General features: G+C 34.0%; 1 protein-coding gene across 20 annotated transcripts in view; it reads left to right on the top strand.

The window, feature by feature from the left end:
* The window catches only part of pals2b (protein associated with LIN7 2, MAGUK p55 family member b), a 45,903-nt gene continuing 20,956 nt past the window's right edge, over nucleotides 1-24,947 (top strand). For 6 of the 20 annotated variants that reach the window (XR_015945177.1, XR_015515822.2, XR_015945176.1 and 3 more), the window contains exons 1-4: nucleotides 12,593-12,965; nucleotides 20,812-20,930; nucleotides 22,383-22,535; nucleotides 23,384-23,536. Coding sequence is in view for 4 of the 20 variants with exons in the window: in XM_087294144.2 (XP_087150270.2) it covers nucleotides 12,845-12,965; nucleotides 20,812-20,930; nucleotides 22,383-22,535; nucleotides 23,384-23,536 (546 nt within the window). In the remaining 16 variants the exon portion in view is untranslated. 20 annotated transcript variants of the gene reach the window in all.

The following is a 24,947-nucleotide window of genomic DNA, read 5'->3' as shown; positions in this document are numbered from 1 at the left end:
TGGCATTGTGTGTGTCCGAATAGTTAGCCACGGGACCCACGACTACCGAAAGCTTTGAATATCTGACCGGGACGACTGGAGCGGACTCGGGACAACCCAGGTGAGCGCAGAGATCGTATCATTTGCAAAGTGAGATTCGGAGCAAGTTATGTTTCATTGAAAAGTACAAATGTTGGTGCTGGGGAAGTCCACTTTTGGGTTGAAATGACTTTGCTTTCGGAAGTCCAGCCCCCAGCTGTCCATTTTTAGTGTGCGTGAATTGTATGTGCACGCGCAATGCGTGCGAGTGTTTGGATGGCACCAGGTTCGGTCACTGATGTAGGATCAGTGACTTATGAAAGAGTCTGTCCTCATCTGTCCAGTGTTGTTCGGGTGATACAGGTTAATGCTTGGGCTTTGAATGAATAACAAAAATGGCCGCGCTTGTGAAAATATTTTCAAAACACATTGTTTGCAAATACATATTATAGGTATTAATTTGCCAGTAATAGAGTTTAGTTCGCCTTGCTATGCTGATATTGATTTGATTCCAATGGTCGAACCGTGTTGAGCGTCTTTCGCTGCAGTTTTTATAAAGCGGAGCTTAAAACAAAATGTCCTTTGGAAATTTAAACATGATTAAAATGGCACATGTCGTGCAACTTGTTCATTAACAAGTCATAATCGAATACATCAGCGATTGTTTACTCAGTTTTGTCCGTGTATATGAAACAACTGTCGAAAGTGGATGTCCTTGCGCATTAATTCTTTCGGCCCCAAGAGTGTGTTTGTAAAGGCAGCTGACAGTTGAAAATTGTTATAGCCTACAGTGCAGTACATAAACATGCTGCAAACAATTAATTGCTTATGTATAGGGTCTGTTGAATACTATGGCTTAAAAATATCTCGTTTAGGTCTATTCCGTGTCCTCCCATTCGAACCCTGGACATCTGCCTGTGTAAACATTTCTTTAGGAGGTGACCGGGGAATCCCTTTACGTCATTACGCAAAATACTTGGGGTTCCGAAAGGGCGGGGCTTCAGTTACCTGCTTATTTGAGGACACTTTAGGTTGGAACTTTATTCATTTATATTAAATTGACCTGTTTAATAAAATACATATTTTCGAAGTAAATTATATTATTATCTCCATAAATTCCATTCACTGGACCCTGACAAATGATTGTTTGTAGCAGAATTGAGTGTTTTAACTTTTAATTTTTTTTATTTATTTTAAACACTCAAAGTCAGCAGTAAATTACAAATTTAATTGTACATCCACAAATGAATACATACCATTAAAAATCCTCCTAAACGTTTATATATATATATATATATATATATATATATATATATATATATATATATATATATATATATATATATATAGACCCAATATCAAATCTGTCAACAATTGCAAAAAACAAACAACAACAAAAAAATCTGACATTTGATTAAATGCTTAAAATTCTCTCTTTTTTTTTTTTTACTTCGATTTTAAGTTTTAGTTGATTTACCTTACACTATATGCCCTTACACGCTATATTTACCCCTAAACCAATGGAAAAAAATGAGGCCTAAATAACACAAATAAAAATGATAGAAGGTCATTTTTAATTGAATGATCTTTGACTAAACATGATGATGCCATGGTTATGAGAATTGTTATTGCTATTTCATTATTTGTTTTGCTGTAACACTTGGCACAATCAATGTAATCCTCTTATTTGCAGGGCACTTCATCATGCAAACTGACCTACATACTCATGCCAGTGTGTGTGCGCGTGTGAGTGTTTCGATGTGTGTTTGCAGGGCAATGTTCTGTGCTCTTTGTTGAAAGAGATGAGTGAGTGTGCGCTCCATCAAGTTCACTAATTATCAAGCATTTCTTGAGATGGTACCAGCGCAGACTGTGGGAATGGCCTGTTTCCAGTCCGTCTTTTTACAGAGACATTCATGATAGCTGGTGCATTCACAATTAAATTGATGCTTGTTTGATATAAATTTGGTTGTGCTTTATGATGTTTTTTGGATGCTCAGAATATTTCAGACACACTTTGACCTTAGTTTATGTTAACAAAATTGAAGAAATGCACAGAGATGCACTGAAGCTTGCAAAAATGCACAGTCCCTTGAGAATCCAACCTTAACATGTATGTTGGTCACACTATTTTTATCGGTCATGTAAAATTCATAGCACTCTCTCCAGCTTGAAGTGCAAGTGTCCACGAATGTTCTTTGTCTTCTCACTTGTCTAGGAGTCAAATTCTGACAAGAAATGATTTTTCACAGAGAGTATTGGAGTTTTTTTTCCTTAAAAAAAAATTCTATTTCAGTCATATTAGCCTACCGGTACTTCAGAGTTGCATGCTTGATTTAATTTGTTCTTTATATAACACACCATCAGGTAAATAAATATTCAGATTCTTTATTGTACGCTGATGATACTGTGCTTTTTATGTCTGGATCAAGCACAGACACAATTAACAGTAAATTTAATACAGATCTTCATCAGTTAATTCAATGTCTGCATAACAATCATTTGACTAATAACGTTAAGAAAACAGCATGTATGTACTTTTACTCACCTAGGTGAAAATGATCCATTTCCAATCCCATCACTTTCTCAAATCAACGACTTTCCATTGTATCTACATATTGATATTTGGAAATCATTCTGGACTCTTACCTTACTCATTGTGCCTATGTTTAAAATCTGAAACAAAAGCTATTTGTTTATGTGAAAATGAGGACAAATGTGTCTTTTTCTGTTTCAGAAACTTATCTTCATGCCATAATTTTGCTAAAAAATAGCTAGACTGTATAAAAGTGCTGATAAAATCCACAATAGACTTTTTGGATGGACAAATCATTGTTTTGCACTATCACTGGGGCCAGACCGAATCTGCAGATATTTTTTGCCATTTCTGCTGAGAATATTATAACAAAGATTTATGCAAAATGATTTTAGGAGTATCATAACTAAAAAAACTTAATATATAAAATAAAAAATGATCATGTTTTTTTTTTACTTTTATTTAATGTTTACAATGCAAATCCAATTAGAGAGTCATACACTCATATAATATATATTTATTATAAGACACAAAATTTTACTTTACAAATCATATTGTAAATAAATCACATGAACGTTTTAATATTACAATTATTATATCGCAATAATATTAGTGAAATGAATTTAAAAACTGAATAAATATAAATTTACACACATTTACACAAGTAAACACATAGACTCAACAATGGGCTAAAATCTTCAGAAATCTGCACATTTCACAGATTCTATGTGGGCCTAACTGTCACTCTCTAATGGATTATCATTTCAAAATTACATTATGAACACAGGGATTGTACTGTACTATCAAACTTTAAATAGTGCTGCTACCTCAACAGCCCTTTGTGCTTTGGTACTAAAACCTGCCAGGACTGATCGTTTCACCAGATCTGCCCCAAATTGATGTTTTCCGTTACCAGCTTTTAAAAACTGTTAAGGACAGAGATCTTTTTTTATGTATTCACAAAGCCTGGAATGAGATCCCATAACATCTAAAAACAATACCAACACAGAGACTTTAAAAAAAATCCCATGCTCATTATTTGATGGTCAACTATAACTGTAGCCACTAAGATAGTAGCCTGTCTCTCTTCATATTGTATGTCTGTTGATTGTTTGCATTGTTCTCATGTGTTGATGGATGAGATGTTAAGGGTGTCTGTATGTGTATATGTTCTGCACAGCAGGAACCTGCTGAAAAACAGCATTTATGCTGAGTCAGGCCTGACTATCTTTTTATCCTTTCCTGTTTAAAAAAAAATCAACTAAAAAAATAAATAATTAAAGTTTACTCACAAGGTTGCAGCTGGAAAGGCATCCGCTGCGTAAAACATATGCAGGATATGTTGGCGGTTCATTCCACTGTGGCAACCCCAGATTAATAACGGGACTAAGCAACAACGAAAATGAATAAATGAGTATAAAATGTTGCAAATTTCTTTCAGTATAGGCTAATATATATTAGCGTATACTCATCCTAAATATATAGTCTGGGTTTGAGCCCAAGTATTAGTTAATTTCACTTTTAAAATTGAGTTTTTTTGCCCAGCATTCTACATTCGATGTCAAGTGTAAAGTGAATTAATTCATTTTGCCAATTTTTTTGGGATATTTTGCGCCACTGCCTTGTCCAAGTGTAAAGTGAAAGATTTTAAAATAAATCACATACATTAAGATGTTAAGATATTGGTAAATATTTATACCCCCTAATTGTGCTGGTTAAGGACTTGGACTAACCTAGATACAGTGTTCAGCAAAAATGAGTACACCCCATTTTGTAAAAATGGATATTTGTATCCATTTCTCTGTGAATATATGCTAAGCTTATTGGTGCAATTAAACAAAACAAATTTATTACAAAGATGTATTTATTAAAATACTATTTTAATTACAACCTACAAGATTTTAAATAAATTTGCTTCTCTTGATTTTTACTCTTTTTTTTTTCTTTTTCTTTTTTTAAAATTGTATTTCATATTTTTCTGTAACATATAGATTTGGATGTACTAATTTTTAGATTGTTGTATGTATTTTGTTAGATATTTGGCTTCAGTACTTAATGATCTAACGTATGATTGTATACTCACAAAAATAATATTGTATAGCTTCCTATTAAAATATGTTGTGATTTGTGAGAGGTTTACTCGTATATGCAAAACACTGATTGTCAAATTCAAGGTTTTCATTATCCTTGCTTATTTACAATTAGTATGTCTGCTCCAAAGCTGAACCATTTTGAAGCATTTTATATCTAGGGGTGTAATAAAAATTCAGCAAATAATATCAAACATACATTTAATTTCAGCATACCAAACATGCGTTCTTCTATTCATTTATTAATCAGACCAAAAATAGAACATTATTTGGTAAATATTCATTATGTCCCTAAAGGTATGTTGTGATTTGAAATGGTTCACCTTTGGATATATATATATTATTTTATTTATATATATTATATATATAATTTATTTCAGCTAAGAGCTAACACAGAGTTCATCAAACTTGAACTTTATAAATGTTTGACTGCAGGTTAAACATAAAACGTGGTTAACTTTAATAAACAGATTATTGAGCTGTAGCTGTTAAAATCTAAAATACAATTTCAGTTCAATTAACAAACATGAAACAGACATAAAATGTAAAGGGGCCTTTATTTTGAAATCTCTGCACTTTACCATTGCTGTCTGCTTTTAAATCCAAACAAAAAATACAATATAAACATATAATATAAACAAGTAAATAGTGTCACAATCCAGTAAATAAAACATTTAACGCAACAAATGCATTCTAAATATGTACTGAAACTATGAGCTTGAAGAACATTGAAATGTGCATCGCTGATATTTATGTAATGAAATCATTGCCTATTGAAGATTAATAGATAATAGATTTACTTAATTTTCCCTCAGAAATGTACATAAACCTCTAAATTTACATACTAATATACAAATACAACACAGATTATTGTCTATTTATGTACGTATGTAAATGTGTGTAAAATATTTATAAATTTTTTTTATAAGTTGAGAAATATAATTGAGGAATGCACAAATGTTTGGATGATTTATATATTATTTGTACAATACTATTTGTCTTTTAGTGAATGTATGTGATTAATGGATCTTAAAGCTTCTGGCTTTGTTTACAAACAAGTGGATTTGAATTCTAAAGTTTAAAATCATTCAGAATAATTTAGCAGATTTTGTTATTATTATTATTGTCGTTTGTGTTGTTGTTATCATTATTAGTATTAGTAGTAGTAGTAGTAGTAGTAGTAGTACTTTTACAAAATTCTGTACAAAAATAGCAAATTTAGTCTCTTAGATTAAGTCTTAAACATACCACATAACCAATAAATAATCATAATTTCGATCACACTTTACAATAAGGTTGATTAGTTAATGTTAATTAATGCATTTACTAACATGAACAAACAATGAACAGTACATTTTCTACTGTATATGTTCATGTTAGTTAACGTTAGTTAATGGAAATACAGTTCATTGTTAGTTCATGTTAACTCATGATGCATTAACTAATGTTACATGGACTTGGATATTAATAATGCATTAGTAAATGTTCAATTATGATTAATAAATGCTGTACATGTGTTGTTCATGATTAGTTCACATTAGTAAATGCATTAACTAATGAACCTTATTGTAAAGTGTTACCATAATTTCTTCATAGAGAATAATTTAAAGATTTTGGTGTGCATGATGCTAAATCAAAGTGAATTTCCTGTAGTATAACACAACAATCCAACTAAATGCCTCTTGACCTCAAATGACAGTTCACACAATGACTCCGCTGTGTCAGGATCAGGGCTGTGACAGTCTCTGTCGCGACCCAAGAGGAGAGCTGTGTGTAAATGTGTGTGTGTTTGTGATGATGATTAATGTTAAATGGTCTTTCTCTCTCTAAAGATTCAACACTGGTCTGGAACAGTGGACGAGAAGTTTGTAGCAGCTCGTGGAGGGAACAGGAACAGCATCGGCCACAAGTGAGTTTGATGTGTAATTGTGGTTGAAAGAATGTGTGTGTTTATCATCCCAGTGTCACTTTAAGTATGAAGAACTTTGTTAGTGAATGTGACATTGTCTTCACAGCTGGAATCTCACTGATCGACAGCCATGATCACAGGTAGAGGACTGAGCGTACTTATCTGGCCTGCAACTTAATAGAGTAGAACAAGCTCTTATTTTTTAAGCCAGTAGTTAAACTGCTGTAAAATATCTTGGGGGTATTATGATATTATGCGATCTCTAAAAATATTTACTAGCCAGGTAACTAACAGCTCTTAGTAATATCATTGTGCCTGTTAAAGTCATATACAGCAGCAAAATCTCTGCATTTTTACACTGCAATGAGAGTATAGTTTCACCTATGACCTAGAAAACAGCAACCTTTCATTTTTCTGTCCTGGTAAACTACAGAATAGTGAAGATTTAAATAAGAAAGTTATCAATACTTTTTAGAACAAATTTTGGTGATTCAACAAATTTATTTCCTTGGCAAATTTCTTTATTTTTTGTTTAGTTCTTTTAAATTTGTAAACCATTAAGTTAACATGAGCATTTTGAGTTGGGACAACATGAAGAAATTGTGTTGGTCCAAGTACCTACTTAGGACAATTGTATTTCCCAGTATGCTTTCTGTGGGATTAAATTAAAAGAGGAAAATGTTGACAATAAAAGTATCTTAGGTGTTTATAGTTAACAGAAAGACTTGTTAAAGTTTGATCTTTACGTCAATTTGAAGATTTAGAAGATTTTCATGTAATGCTTTGAGTTTTGAGATTACCACCTTTTTTATCAAGCAATTTTAAAAATGCAGATAGCTGCTCTGCTCATGGAGCAGTAACTGTCCAAAAATGAGTTCTCAGTCTCAATCAACTGTATTTGTAATCTGCTTAAAAATGGCTCTTTTAGTTTATTTAGGATAATTTTATATAAAACTAAGAGACTTTGAAATATACAACAGATGATAGACATACATGATTTTATCAGTCTGTTGAGTTAAAGTTAAATAAAAGTATAAATATTCAAACTTTTATTTGATAAAATCATGTTGGACCAACTCAATTGCTTTTATTTGTGTAAATAGTTTTTTTTAGTTGGTGCTAAACAAGTTGGAAACAACTAACAGGGGTGGAAATCCTGCCCTCAATTAAATTGAGTTCATCCAATGAGTTATTTTTTGAGTGTAGATTTTCTTTAATGTATTCAATTCATGTACGCTGTTAAAAAAAATTGTAATTTTACGTTTTGATTTTGGGCAGCTGGGGTGCCAGAAAAAAGTAAAATAACAGCCGTAGAATATTGGACATTAAATTACAGAATTTTTTTTTTACAGTGTAGTTATTTTAGTACATATAAATAAAAGAAAAATGCTTAAGTAAAAAGCTTTTTAAAAATATTTGATTTCTGTAATGTTTACTCATAAACCCCCCGAATATGAGTACAAAATGCATTAATGTTGGTTACCATTACTTGTTGGTCAGATAAGTCATCACAGTCTTTCTCTAAAGATTACAATCTAGACATTTTCTGTTTGTATTGCTAACATTTACTAAATATACTTACATTTATTGGAAAATCAAAGACTTAATTTTAGTTTGAATTATGTTGGTCTGTTGGGACAAGGTAGGCTCAAAATGCTGCTTTATGGTATTTTGCTATTGGTTTACACAATGGTACTCCAGATTTACAAAGGCTCTTAGCATGTAAGCTAATACCTTACAAAGATAATGGGCTTTTGCTATGACTCCAGATTCTACCTGAAAGCCCATTATGATTTGCATTTTAATAGGCTGTCGCTGTTCATGGTTAATTTATTAACTCATTGTCTCTCGGTTTACTAAATTTGAAATTAATTTTTCATATTTATGTGTGAAATTAACCAACATTGCTTTAAAATTAAACAAAAAGTTCCCTGAGGTATCTTAAATAATGTTTTGAAGCTCTTTGGGGAAGGGGTTCATCAGAATAAACAGTAAAAATTAGTCCAAGGCAATAAAAATGTAGAAACAAATATTGAAAAGACTTTATTTACATGGCTTATGCTTAAAAACTACACAAATAGCTGCCTTATTATAGGGTCATGGTAATATTGCTATTTGTTGCTATAAATGACTAATGCTAAAACTGTAGATGGCAGTTAATTTAGCCTGTAAACTAACAGCCACTTTACTCTTTTAAATGCATCATTTATAGCACATGTGCAGTCAACATATGGACTCTTACTGGAAGTATCTCATGCCTCAGGCATTTTTCGTCACCTTTTTTATCCCCGCCTCTACAGTGAGTCATTTTCACACCTGATGAATGAACCTACCTTTTTAGCCTTGCTCCAACAAGCTCATAATGGATTCTCTAATCTACGCCGGTTGTATTGAGATTAAAATCCGGCCCAGATTTACAGAAGGGGCAGTGGGGGAGGAATAGAGGGGGTTGTGGGGGAGGGGTGGCTGGATTAGGGACAGATCGGATCCTCTTACGGCACAGCTGTGCAAGAGAGTGACTGGCATTGCTGGGTACTTCTATAAACTGAGCTCAGATTGGGCTATGCTGCTGTTAATCAGAGACAGTACTTATTTTAGGAGCAGCTGTTTGGATGAGCTAGAAGTATTAAAACTCTTCTGAATGTGCCGTTTTCCAAATCAGGACAGTCTATGCTGTATACATTTTGTGTATTGTGGACAGATTCATTAAACTGTTCATTTAATTTATTTAATATTATTAATACAAACATTTTGTATGAATTTCAATGTAAACTCTAAAAAGTAAACCTGCAAAGTAACAGAAAAAGTACTGTAGCTTATTACCAGGTTTTTTAACTGTAATTTACATGACTTACCTAGACAATACATCCCTTCAAACTATTAAAATGTAATTCAATTCAATTCCTCTTATTTCTTTAGCTCTTTTACAATGTAGATTGTGTCAAAGCAGCTTAACATAGAAGTTCTGAGATTGAACTCTGAGATTCAGTTTTCAGAATTGAAGTTCAGTTTAGTTCAAGTCCAAAAACTGAAGAGCAAATCCACTGATGCGCAGCTCCACGAACCTCATTACATTTAAAATTTGACAAAATTTACTTTTGTTAAGCTTGAGCGATTAAATTTCCACTCTCATATATATATATATATATATATATATATATATATATATATATATATATATATATATATATATATATATATATATATATATATTTATATATATATATATATATATATATTTATAAATAAATAAATATATATATATATATATATATATATATATATATATATATATATATATATATATATATATATATATATATGCTTTCATAAAACATATGGAGGAGACACTGTCATTTAACATGTTGACTACAGTTTTTAGGAACTTTAACTGAATGGTTTTAATAATTGTGGGACTTTTGTGGAACTTTTATTTTTATTTATTTATTTTATTGCAAGTCTCTACTAGCCCAGCTTCCAGCTAACTCTATCAAACCTCTTCAGCTGCTTCAGAACGCAGCAGCATGAGTGGTCTTCAATAAACCTAAAAGAGCACATGTCACTCCGCTACTCATCCATTTGCACTGGCTGCCAGTTGCTGCTCGCTTCAAATTCAAAGCTCTGATGTTTGCTTACAAAGCGACTTCTGCGCTCCTTATCTGCTCTCACTTCTGCAGATTTATCTGTCTTCTAGAAACTTCCGTGAATTAACATCGCCTCGTGGTTCCATCCCAAAGAGGGAAGAAATAACTTTCCCGAACTCCCGCTTTCAATCTGCCCAGTTGGTGGAATGAACTCCCTAACTGCATCAGAACGGCAGAGTCACTCGCTGTCTTCAAGAAACGACTAAAAACTCAATTATTAAGTCCCCACTTTCCTTCCTAATCTGCAATTGCCTCTCTGGCTCCACCGTTATATGTACTACAAAAAAATTACTGATGTTTTGCTTTTTACACTTTACATACCTAAACTTGCCTACAGCACTTATTTATTGTTGCTCTTATAGTTGTGTAAATTGCTTCCATGTCTTCATTTGTAAGTCGCTTTGGATAAAAGCGTCTGCTAAATGACTAAATGTAAATGTAAATTTGAAAACTGAATTTCTAGATTCAACTCCAAAAAGCATATAAATAAGAAAGCTAAATAAGCTAAATAAGAAAATAATTGTTATTAACAAAATAATACCATATATCTTAATCTGAAATCAATATATTTTGAAAAATTTGGAGTCAATGAAGTGGGTTTCTATTAGAGAATTTTTTTTAGGACAACAATATTTCCAGCAGAAAAGATATCCAAATATGCCATTTTAAATTTTAAAGAGATCTGTTTTTGAAACAAATGAAAACAGTAGAAGTCAATTATTCATTTAAATTATTTAGCCTGACATGTTTACTGCTCCAAAATATTTGTAATGTTTCTCAAAATAAAATATATTGTGCTTAAAGGAGAAAAAAGTGTTTGTTTTATACTCAGACATTTAAAAAGAATATATTTTAGAGCAGTAATCACAATACCGTGAAATCGTGATATTTTTTACCCAAGGTTATCATATCGGCAGAATCTTATACCGGCCCATACCTATTTAATAGTTACTCTTAATTTATTACAAAAATGTAAAATATTTCAGTGTAATTCATATTTGTATTATCAATATTAAAACAGTTATAGTACAGTTAATACATAGTTATTTAAAACTGTAGTAACATAGTATTATCTTTTTTGTATTTCAGACCAAATAACTTTGGTAAACATAAAAGACTTTTTAAAAAACATTTACAAATGTTTGATCAGTTATGTTCATACATTTGAGATATTGATAAAGATTAGAAAATGATTGCTAAAATAACCAGTTTGTTTGGAGTTTTTGTTTTAGTTTGAAAGTCATGAACTAAAGGTTATGGTGTGTCATCACTGTCAGGGTAAAACTAAGTGATCTGCTGTTACATTCAGAAAGCTAATGCATTCGAACCCAGTTGACTTTATCAGCACTTAAACAGAAGCCTCCTAGATGATTCAAATATAACACATTAAATGATCAATAAATGCATTCAAAGCTTTTTGTATTTGAAATGTGGGTGATCTGTGGTCTCTAACATGCAAACATGACTATTCAGTCAATATACTGTCCTACTATACGGACTTGGCTCATTGGAAATATTAGCTTTAAAATACACATATACATAAAATACGTTGCTCGTGGTTTCATTGTACATTGCTGGTGACAAAAAGGTGTTGTCTAAATTTTTGTACACGTCAACAAGAAGGTGGGGCTTGTTTTACAAATCACCTAGACCATTGAATGTCTCATCTTAACCCTCCCTCAAACCCAACCAATTGTGTTTTTAAAAGCAAATGTAAGAAAAAAGTGCACTTGAGAACACATAGTTTTACCATGATTTTTTTCATTGCTTTTATTTCTTTTGTGGTACAAATGGATTCAAACTTCAGCATAAAAAGTGAGCTATCGTGAGCTACTCTGGAAAAGTTGTTCATATAGAAACCGTACTTTACCAGTCAGTGGAAACGGGCCATTTGATACTTAAAAAAAATAATAATAAAAACTTAATTCTGATTGATAAAAGTATTTTGTTTTTACATTTATTTCACAAATATATATCACAAATAGTTTTGTGGTCCACGAAAGAAAGAAAGAAAGACACCAAATTGAGAAACCGTAACTGAAATTAAAAAACATTATAAACTATCCCTTTAAAAGCTATTCATAAAGAAAATCATATAATTACAAGTTTACTCGTGTATTTGGGGAAAGCCAAGCTAGAATTTACTTGCAGTACGTTTATAACCAGGACTAGGACAAAGAGCCCTAGACTTGCTGAAAAATCAGCGGGAGACATGTTCTATGAGGGTGGGTGTATCTTGCATTAGCCCCTGGTCCCAGAGCTTATATAAGGACACTTATGTAAGATCCACTGAGGGGTTTAACTGGGCGATGGGCTGTCTCTCATGTGAGGGGGCGGAGTCTGAAACCACAGGGGAGGATTGTGGGATTAGATGTTTGGAGCGAGCACTGTGTGTGTGTTTAAGTGAAGCGCTAGTAAGAGGATCTGTGTATGAATGTGTGTGTATGTGTCCACATCTGTGTTTGGCAGACGTCTGGATTGCTTTCTCTCCTCTCTTTGTGTGGATGTCTCTTGGCCTCTTTTTTTTGCTCTTCTGGCTTCTGCCAACTTTTCATAGTCATAGTAGTCTACGTTTTTATTTTTGTTTTCATTGGCAAGTCAACATTTGCGCAGTTCAGTAGAGCAGAGGTCAGATTTGAGAGCAGGAATGATTCTCACTGTGGATGAAACATTCTCAAATGGAGCAGGTTTGAACTCGGATGCCGGGGGCTTTGGAGAAACAGGGGAGGGGGTGTCCGAACTTGATGAGGGCGCAGATCCTTCTGGAGGTTAGACATCTTTGTGTTGTCTTTTTTATATTCTTTGTAATCATGGTGAAATATGAATGGAATGTCTTAGAGGTGGGGTGTGAAATATTTTGACCTAGCCAAAAAAAAAAAAAAAACGTGCTAGTTGCCAGGTTGTGAAAAAATGTGCGCATAAGTTTGTGGATAGCATGTAGCATCGAAATGTGTTGCATGACTATTTCATGTAATTATTTGTTGCATTAGAGGAAAGTTTTGCATTAGAGCATTTTTTGGAAAATTTTTGAAAAATGCAAGTTTCCCGTCAACAGAGAAACATTCATTTGTTGTTGTTTTTTTTTAAATAGTCTCATATTTAGATCCAGAATTTAGCATTGATACATAATACACAATTCTAAAAGAAACAACAATAACAAGAATAGTAAGTTTTGCTATCATAATTGCTAAGCATGCTCCGTTCGATTGGCCGGACATCGGTATCAACCGATCTTATGAACCGATTACAGGTGTTTGTTTTCGAGTTTACAAGCAGAGGTAGAGGCACGTGCACTCCTGTATATTATACATCAGCAGTGCTACAACATGCGAGGAGGTAAATGACGTATTTTGTGGCGTGAGCAATCACTGCGTTTGACTCACAGCAGCTAAATAAAATATATATAGATTATTGCTGTGACTTGTGCGAGTGATGATCTCTGTTCCAACCATTCATATTCAGTGTTTTGAGTTGTTGTGACATGAATGTTGACTTGGATATTTAATAATATAACTACTATAATATACTTATTGCAATAAACAGTATCCAGGGCATCCAGAAAGTATTGAAAGCGCTTCACTTTTTCCACATTTTTTTAAGTAACAGCCTTATTCCAAAACGGACTCAATTAATTTATTTCCTCAATTCCACACACAATACCCCATAATGACATTTTGGAAATTTTTTTCTTGAAATTTTTGCAAATTTAAAAAAAAATTAAAAACCTGAAAAAGATTGTACATACAGTTGAACTCAGAATTATTAGCCCCCTTTAAATTTTTTTCTTCTTTTTAAAATATTTTCCAAATGATGTTTAACAGAGCAAGGAAATTTTCACAGTACATCTGATAATACTTTTTCTTCTAAAGAAAGTCTTATTTGTTTTATTTGGCCAAGAATAAAAGCAGTTATAAATTTTTTAATCACCATTTTAGGGACAAAATTATTAGCCCCTTAAAGCTATATTTTTTCTCGATAATCTACAAAAAAAAACCACTGTTATACAAAAACTTGCCTAATTACCCTAACCTGTCTAGTTAACCTAATTAACCTAGTTAAGCCTTTAAATGTCACTTTAAGCTGTATAGAAGTGTCTTAAAAAATATCTAGTAAAATATTATTTACAGTCATCATGACAAAGATAAAATAAATCAGTTATTAGAAATGAGTTAAAACTATTATGTTTAGAAATGTGCAGAATTTTTTTCTCTCCGTTAAACAGAAATTGGGGAAAAAATAAACAAGCAGTCTAGTAATTCACGGGGGCTAATAATTCTGACTTCAACTGTATGTATTCACAGCCTTTGCTCAACACTTAGTTGATGCACCTTTGGCAGCAATTACAGTCTGAATTCTTTTTGAATATGATGCCACAAGCATGGGACACCTGTCTTTGGGAATTTTTACCCATTCCTCTTTGCAGTACCTCTCAAGCTCTACCAGGTTGGATGAGAAGTGATGCTTTACAGCCATATTCAGATCTCTCCCAAAATGTTCAATAGAATTTAAGTCTGGGCTTTGACTGAGCCACGCAAGGACATTAACCAAATGGCTGTGAAGCCACTCCATTGATATTTTGCCAGTGTGCTTTGGGTCATTGTCCTTTCTTTACAGTTTCTCCTCTCTCCACAAAAGAACGATGGAGCTTAAACAGAGTGACCATCGTATTATTGATCACATCCCTGACTAAGGCCCTTCTACCCCGATCACTCCACTTAGATGGCCAGCCAGCTCTAGGAAGAGTCCAGGTGGTTTCAAACATCTTCCACTTACAGTTGATAAAGGCCACTTTTAGAGCAGCAGAAAATTTTCTGTAACCTTCCCCAGCCTAGTGCCTTGAGACAATCCTGTGTCTGAGGTCTACAGACAATTCCTTTGTCTTCATGCTTGGTTTGTGTTTTGACATGCACTGTCGACCCCGGGACCTTATATAGACAGGTGTATGCCTTTTCAAATCATGTTTAATCAACTGAATTTAGTACAGGTGAACTCCAATTTAGCTGCTGAAACATCTCAAGAATGATCAGTGGAAACAGCATGTACCTGAGCTCAATGTAGAGCTTCATGACAAAGGCTGACAATACTGGTGTACATGTGATTTTTCAGGTTTTTTATTTGTAATAAATTTGCAACAATATCAAAAAAAACTTTTTACATGGTCATTATGGGGTATTGTGTGTAAAATTTAGATTAAATAAATGAATGTAATACATTTTAGAATAAGGCTGTAACATTTTTTTTAATACATTTTGAAACATTTACTTTTAGTAAAGAAGCAATATATTTATAGATGTGCATTTTAACATCTTATGTATCAAATATGCACTCCGAACTTCTTCAGTGAGACATGTTGAATTCTTCTTCCATGGTTTGTAATGTTTCTAAATTGCATTGTCAATAATTTTTCCTACCAATTTTGTCAGTTTATCTATTTTTTTCTGTAAAGCTCGTTCTGACCATGACATCTCCACACTAAATGGTTATAAGAGACATGTTTAAGAGATTATATGCAACATCCTTTATTTAATCTTATAGGTAAGGCGAGATCTTATCATACTTGAAGTGAAAATGTGCATTATAAAGCTTGAAATATCAGAATCGGTACTCAATATCGGCCGATCACCATGACAAGGAATCAGTAATCTGTACCGGCTGCAAAAATCCTGATCGGAGCATACCTAATAATTGCTTTATAATATATATTTTTATGAGCTATTCCTTAAAGGACCATAGAAATATATATTTTTAAATTTTGCCTCATTAGAGATGTTTTTTCTCTTTAACATCCATTAAATGTATGCAAAATTATTGTTACAGCACATAATAAGTGAAATAATTTGAAGTAAACAATATAATATTGTGATATATTTATTGGTGTATGTTTTACTATAAAAACAATTCTGTTGTTATTGTTATTAGTTTTGAAATTTAATACCAAATACTAAACAAAATTGTTTTAAAGAATTGTTTATGTGGTATGTAATACATTTAAAGAGTTTGCATTTTCTGAATTAATATTTCATAAATAGCATTTCAATTTTTATCTAAAAATTTGTTTATATTCTATTATTTGTTTTATTAGAAAACATGTTGTTTTGAAGCCAGCGTGTGTTACTCAGAAGCATTTTAGCTGCGACTGTTTGCTTGGAATGTACATTAAATTGAATCTTTGGGCGTGTAATCACAGTACATCCCCAAACTGCAATTTAACTGTCAAACAGAGTCCTAATGTCTCTAATTAGCTCTTTAAAACAAACCAAATGGAGATGCTGCTTGCAAAATTTGACAGATATGAAAGGGGGTTTTAACTAAACCGTGTGTGCTTGTGTGTTTGCAGACACATATGGTAAAATGAATTGGGTGTTCTCATTTTTTAGTGTATGCTGTCTTTCATTTTCTCCTCAATTGTTTATAGTGCTGTCAGTTCATCCATTATGTACTCTAGTATTCAGCCAAATAAGGGCCCCGGGGTGCATTTTGCTGAAATATTTGATATAGAATATAAACAGTAGCACAGTGTTAAAGCTTGCTGATGGTTGTTTCAGGACTACAGCAGTGTCTGACCTGAATTAAATGAGTGGAATTGAACAAGTGATCTGATGTTAAATATTGATCTGTTGGTCTCGACTGCTTCCTGATGAAGAGGAAATGTGCAAGCACACGTTCTCTCTGTGCTGTTCTACTGTCACAGATGGATTACACTACTGCAGGCTAAGACCTGTGTTGTCACATGATTCACTGAGTATTTGGGCTCAGACGTGTGTGTGTGTGTGTGTGTGTGTGTGTGTGTGTGTGTGTGTGTGTGTGTGTGTGTGTGTGTGTGTGTGTGTGTGTGTGTGTGTGTGTGTGTGTGTGTGTGTGTGTGTGTGTGTGTGTGTGTGTGTGTGTGTGGAAGGAGAATTGTCAATGACTGTGTTAGACAGTGTTGTTACCATCTGTGTGACTACACAAAGCTTTTGAAATGTTTTAAACAAATAAAAAATAAGTAGATAAATATTTATGTATGTTCAAAGGGCATCTATTTTACCCTCTTTACAATGCAAGATAAGCATTTGGTGTCCCCAGAATATGACTGTTATATGCCCATTCATAAATCCAGGTTTATTTCATGTATTTGTGGTGGAGTTTATTCAAACCTTTCTGAAGTAATGAGTCTCACACAAATGCCATTTGCAGCATACACACACACACACACACACACACACACACACACACACACACACACACACACACATATTAGCATTTACTGACGGCTGTGGTAATTATATTGGTTAAGAATTACATAGTAATTTATAAATTACAAACATGCTCTATTTTAAAAACATTTTAAACTCCTAAAACATTTATATAAATCACAGAGAGTTGTAACAAATATTTGAATCCTAGTTTATTTGAAAAAAATATTCTGTAGACTTGTATACGTGTTATTATAGAAACATGGCACCTGTCAATCAATTAGGTGGGTGGGGAAAACTTCACATCTACATCACATTGTGGCAGGCTTCAAAATTACTGAATTTGGGTCCTATTTTAATGTCAGGAAATTTTTAAAAAAGACACTAGTTGGGTTTATATCACTTCAACATGACAGTGGACACACTATACCTACAGTTTTGTTCAAACAGCTTGCAAAAGTTGATTTTCATCATAGGTGTTCTTAAAATAAATTTAATAATTAGATTTTTTCATTTCAAATATTTAATTATAAAAGTATCAGTTTTAAATTGAAAAAGTTTAATTTTGACCTACAATTCATATGACTAAAAAGTACTATTTTCTATTTTTGATGAAACGTTAATTTCCCAACTAAAGTTAAAACAATAGTACTGCTTCTGTTTTTTTTTTTTTTTTTTTTTTTTTTTTGATCCAGTAAACGCATCTGTTTTACCAATTCATCGCTTTAGGATTATAAGGTACTATCTTTCTTCTGATAGATTTTAAGATATTGAGCTTCAAAGATTTTTCATACCATATAGCAAACAATATGTGTGTTACAGTTCTCTTTTATACTTTATCATGACAGAGACCCTAAATGTACTCTAAATGCAAATTCTCGAAATTCTCTTACATTTGCAAGTTGAGGTAAAACAAACAAGGCAAATGCAAACAGAATTTTTTTATTCTGAAAAGTCATTTTCTGCTTCGAATTATACGGTTCTATCTAGCAGATCGTTAACTGAAGCTTTACTTTTCAAGAAATACAATTATAAAAATTGGTGTTGTATCAATATGTTGATGCTCGAGAAAGTTGCTTACTTATTTTTGCTGTCTATAAGATTTATTTAATGTTTTAGGATAAATATTTTTAATACAAAAAAAGTATGTAATTATTAGTCAATGAGACCCATTGCCTCTAAAATGATATCATAGGTAGAATATATTTTGAAAAGATGAATGCATCTGCTGCGGCAATCAGTTCTCTCTACAGTCACCTGAAAACTGCACAACTTTGGGTGAGCAACCCCATATTGGCCAAACTTCTTGTGCAGAGCTGCTGTCTAGGCACTGGAGGCTGAGGTATGCTGGAAGTCCATTGAGTTCAGGCTGGCCCACGAGATCAATGCAAAGATTTGTCTCTCACTAGGGTCTTTTAGGAATGAGTCTCATGCTCTTCACTCCTCCATGACTACCACAGCATCTGCTCAGGGTATGGCCTGGTCCAGGACTATGGAGACCTCTAGAAGTCCTCTATGATTGGCATCATCTCTTTGTATGTGTTGTCCTTGAGGTCCTCGATGGTTGGCATCATCTCTACACAGGTCTTAGATCACATCGATGGCACTGCACAATCTCGGGATGAGTATCCACAGGTGGATATAAACTCACCAGCCATTTTATTAGGTACACCTTACTAGTACCGGGTTAGACCCCCTTTTGCCTTCAGAACTGCCTTAATTCTTCATGGCATAGATTCAACAAGGTACTGGAAAAACTCCTCAGAGATTTTGTTTTATATTTACAGCATCAGCAGTAGCTCCAGATTTGTTCCACCACATCCTAAAGGTGCTCTATTGGATTGAGAGCCATTTGAGTACAGTGAACTCCTTGTCATGTTCAAGAAACCAGTTTGAGATGATTTACACTTAAACATGACATGGCGCATTATCCTGCTGGAAGTAGCCATCAGAAAATGAGTACACTGTGGTCATAAAGGAATAGACATGCTCAGCAACAGTACTCAGGTGGGCTGTGGCGTTGACACAATGTTCAATTGGTACTAATAGGCCAAAAGTTTGCCAGGAAAATATGCATAATATGAAATCGAGACTCATCAGTCCAGGCAACATTTTTTCCAATCTTCTATTGTCCAATTTTGGTTAGCCTGTGTGAATTGTTTCCTGTTCTTAGCTGACAGGAGTGGCACCCAGTGTGGTCTTCTGCTGCCCATCTGCCTCAAGGTTCGACGTGTTGTGCAATCAGAGATGCTCTTCTGCATACCTCGCTTGTTGTTGAGTGGTTATTTGAGTAAATGTTGCCTTTCTATCAGCTGGAACCAGTCTGGCCATTCTCCTCTGACCTCTGGCATCAACAGGGCATTTGTGCCCACAGAACTGCCGCTCACTAGATATTTTCTCTTTTTTGGACCATTCTCTGTAAACCATAGAGATGGTTGTGCATGAAAATCCAAGTAGATCAGCAGTTTCTGAAATACTCAGACCAGCCCATCTGGCACCAACAACCATGACACATTGAAAGTCAATTAAATCCCCTTTCTTCACCATTCTGATGCTCGGTTTGAACTGCAGCAGATCATCTTTACCATGTCTACATGACTAAATGCAGTAATGAGTTGCTGCTAAGTCATTGGCTAATTAGAAATTTGCGTTAACGAGCAATGGGACGGGTGTTCCTAGTAAAGTTGCCGGTGAGTGTATGTCTATGAGCTGAACAGTGTGATCTGTTTTAAGGCACGTCTCATGTTGCTTTCATAGCCTAGGTGGAATTAGCCAAAAGCTAACTGTGAGGTGAAATGATCTATATAGTACCAACACCAACACAAATGCCATAGCAGACCGAACACAGATTTGTATCAGACCGAATTACATTCAATGGTGTGAACTGAAAGAGGCAACTCACTGCTATGTGATAATATCTGTTGAACATAGTGTACAGTGCACTGTGTAACACCAGCTATTTAATTTGGTAGGTGTACGTGGTTTACAATGTGTCAGTGTATGTCAGTTTTGTCGGGTTAGTCAAAAAATCAGTTCAGCTGCACACTGGAAAGCGCGACAATAATTAATTTTACGCCACTGGTAACAGCCAATTTTACTTATCAATCACATGGGGAAGCCATGAGAGAAACTAGCATAGTGTTACTTTATAAGTGATAGTATTGTTAACTTCTGTGTAAACATACACACAACTGAATACTATAGTAGTTTACTTCTAGGAAATGACCTCAGCAGATCAAATGAACACTAAAGACAAAAGAATAGCTAAACATGTACAATAAGGAGATGGTAGTATTGTGGAAGGCGGTGTTGCATTTCAGCAATCCAATAATGTGATGCGAAGCTTACTTAATCCTGCAGGGTAATCTTTTGCATTTTTTACTCAGCATGTCGATGGAGTGTGTGTTGTGTCGTAACTTTTTTCTCTGTGTTTGTTCAGCTATGCAGCAGGTGTTGGATAACCTGGGCGAGTTGCCCTCCACCACCGGGGCTAAAGACATTGACCTCATCTTTCTCAAAGGCATCATGGAGAGTCCCATTGTCCGCTCGCTGGCCAAGGTAAAGCACAAACAGGTTTCACTCTTCCAGATTTAATTGCTAATGAGGTAAACACATGTCATTTGTGGGTGAGACCAGTGGTGTAATGTATCAAAAAACTCAAGGTTCGAATTACATTACGATTTTTGAGTCACAGATCATTTTTTGGATTCGCAAAAAAGGGGAGATAAATGTCATTTGCTTGCCATTTATACAAAACTATTACTGCAAAAACCATTGGTTTTACCAAACAGAACTTAGAACCTGTAATTTTAATAAAAACAAAAATCAAGAAAGAACTAGCTGAAAAAAAGGAAAATATTCATTACGAAAAATGTTCTTTGCTACTGTTGCTGATAATGCTAAATATAGAAATCTAACATCTTGTAGAACATATCATATTTATTTTCAATGAATGATTGAACAATTCACATATATAAAACTTCATGTTTCATTATAGGTAGATTATTTTTGAAAACCTATTCAGTGACATAATTTTAATGGTTGTTTGTCGCCACCTATTGCTTACACAATGTAATTGCTACAACAATCACCATGTTAAGTTCCTTCAAATGGTGATTTTAATCTTTACCATAAACATCAGTGTTTATATCTGAACTATAAACTGTTATCCCAGTACTTCTGTGTTATTTAATTGTTTGTAACTAACTGAAAAAGTGCAAAAACTGAATCTCTTTCGATCAAATGCAGATTTGAATACAGCACTTTGAAGGATTACTAAACAAATAAAAATCATTATCATCATTATTATTCATGTTGCCAGGGTTTGTATTGAGATCACAATCTTATAATGTTTAATTGTGCAGAATCTGCAAGTCACGTGTTGACCGGGATTCGTTACACCCCTATTTGAGACTGATTTAAAGGAATAGTTCCCCCAAAAGGAAAATTACCTCACTGTATTCTCTCTGTCATGTGTTTTTTTCAAAACCTTGCTTCTGTTAAACACAAAAAAAGTTATTCTGAAGGATGCCGGTTGATCGTACTTATTGACTACTTATTCACTTCCACGAACATGCTTCACTTGTTGATTCCAATGCTAATGAGGTGAACACATGTCATTTGTGACTGATTAAAGGAATAGTTCACCCAAAAGAACACAAATAAGTTATTCTAAAGGATGCCGGTTGATGGTGCTCACAGGATTTCAAAAACCATGGAAGTCAATGGGTTGTATCAACAAACATCCTTCAACACAAGAAAGAAACTTTTATTTGAAAGGTAAGTGAATGATTCCAGAGATGTCATTTTTGGGTGAACTATCACTTTAAGATTGAATTATATGAACAATTATTGGGTATTAAACTTGTGTCACTCACTATGGACACAAAGAAAGTCACGTAGTCTCTTTCATGTTATGCTGATTTGTGTTTAACTCAGAGAGGTGCTACTAGGCAGAATTATAAATCTGCCCTCATGTTTGCGCTGATGAAATGAGATGTTTGTGTTCAGGCTCATGAGCGTTTGGAGGATGTGAAGCTGGAAGCAGTGCAGGAGAATAACGTTGAGCTTGTGACTGACATTCTGGGTGACATCAGTGGTCTGAGTGTGCGAGATGACAGCGCTGCTGAGCTCTCCAAAATCCTGCAGGAGCCCCATTTTCAGGTGCAATGTTTTCTTGTACCCTTGTCTTGTCTCATCTTATCCCATTACATATTGTTTCATCCCATCTCATTTAATTTCATCTTGTCTCATCTCATCAATTGTCTTCTCATCTAGTTTCATCTGTATTCTTCTCATCTCATCTGATCTGATCTCGTCTCATGTCATCGTTCGTTTCATCTCATCCCCTCAATCTCCTCATTTGATCTCCAACTTTCTTTTCCTGTCTCATCTTGTACCTCTTCTTTTTTTATCTCATGTCAATATTTATCTCCTCGTTTCAATGCATTTGTATGTTGCTTTCTGGTCTCATTGCCATGAAGGTATTTCTTGGATGCTGACATGGCAATAACAATAAACAACCTTCAGGTTCTTCTCATCTCATATAGCTCCATTGAATCTCGCAGTAAATTCTTTACTTGTCTCATCTTGACTTTATCATGCCTTCTCTTGACACTTCTTATCTTGTATCCTCTAGTCTCATTTGATCTCATCTTATAAATTCTCATTCTTCTTGTTTAATCACACAACTTATCTTTCTCATTTTACTACGTCTTGTCTCATATTTTGTCTGTTTCTCTCATTTCATGTCCTTTCATATCTTCTCCTTTAGTCTCACTGTGAACGTCCTCATCTGGACTTGTCTGATAATGTCATTAGACGTTTTTCATTTTAACTCATACCACCTCATACCTTCTTTTTACATCCTCATACAGTCTTCTTGCCTTATTTTGAACTTTTGATCTACTCTCAACCTTCCATGATTGTGCCTTTTAAATTTTGTTGTATTTCATTCTTCAACACATTTTTGTTTCTACAGTATTTTATTCTCCTCATCTGCTTTTTTACAGTCTCTTTTGGAGGCCCATGACATGGTGGCGTCAAAATGCTATGAAGCCCCGGCCCCTCCTGAACTGACCAATGATGCGGCAGTAAACAATGCTCTAATGCAGGCTGATGCGGTCAGGATGATTGGGATTCGCAAGAAAGCTGGAGAACCTCTGGTGGGTTTGTGTCAGTCAATATCCAGTCTGAATATCCACGGATTTAAATGTGTTATTTGCCACAATGAGCCACGTTTTGATAAATAACCTGTTGTATTATCAAATAAGCTATGCATGAGATACAATGATAATTTTATGAACATATGATTCCACATTTATACAGTCACAGCAGAACATTTATGTAATAGGGGCCACTATGAAAAGAAAACACCACAGGTCATTTTGGCAGATTTTTAAAACAGTACATTGGCACTATTGTCTTTACTGTGTCATATAGCAACAACACCATAATTTATATAATTAAATAAAAAGTTATATTTAGTCTTGTGCAATCATTATATGTAGTCATATAAGAATGCAATAAAATAACTTATCATGTTGTACAGTATAGGTGTATGTTTCTGTTCATACTGTATGTAAAACATTTTTATGGATACAAACAGTTGAAGTCAGAATTATTAGCCCCCTGTTTATTTTTTTCCTCTATTTCTGTTTAAAGGTGAGCAGATTTTTTTCAACACATTTCTAAACATAATAGTTTTAATAACTCATTTCTAATAAATGATTTATTTGATCTTTGCCATGATGACAGTACATACTATTTTACTAGATATTTTTAAGACACTAGTATTGAGCTTGAAGTGATATTTAAAGGCTTAACTAGGTTAATTAGGTTAACTAGTCAGGTTAGGGTAATTAGGCAAATTATTATATAATGATGGTTTGGGCGAGGTAGTGGCGCAGTAGGTAATGCTGTCGCCTCACAGCAAGAAGGTCGCTGGGTCGCTGGTTAGAACCTCAGCTGAGGAGTTTGCATGTTCTCCATGCCTTCGTGTGGGTTTTCTCCGGGTGCTCCAGTTTCCCCCACAGTCCAAAGACATGCTGCAGGTGAATTGAAGAGGCTAAATTGTCCATAGTGTATGAGGGTGACAGGCCCAGACGACAGGAATGTGTAAAAAAAAGTCGTTATTATATGGACAAGTCTAAAATGGCTTGTTCCAAAGAGCCGACCCCGCAACCATACGGGACTAAGGCCAAAGAAGAAGAAGATTGCATAACGATGGTTTGTTCTGCAAATTGTTGAAACAATTATAGCTTAAAGCGGCTAATAATTTTGACCTTAAAATGGTGTTTTAAAAAAATGCTTTTATTCTAAAAATATTATCAGACATACTATGAAAATTTTCTTGCTTTGTTAAACATCGTTTGGGACATATATTGGGACGTATAAAAGAACAAAAAATTCAAAGGAGGGCTAATAATTCTGACTTCAATTGTATCTCAGAATACAAACTTGTTTTTGCTCTGTTTCTGTGTTTAAGTGTTTGTGTATGCAGCCAATTTTATCTTAAAACTTGTGGCCCATTTAGCTTAACCAATCCCTCTTACATAAAATTACCCTTTTTACCCC

The sequence above is a fragment of the Danio rerio genome, chromosome 19, assembly GCF_052040795.2.
Source record: "Danio rerio strain M-AB ecotype USA chromosome 19, GRCz13ab, whole genome shotgun sequence".
NCBI lineage: Eukaryota > Metazoa > Chordata > Actinopteri > Cypriniformes > Danionidae > Danio > Danio rerio.
The sequence above is the reverse complement of the archived record's forward strand: the minus strand, read 5'-3'. Positions and strand labels throughout refer to the sequence as shown.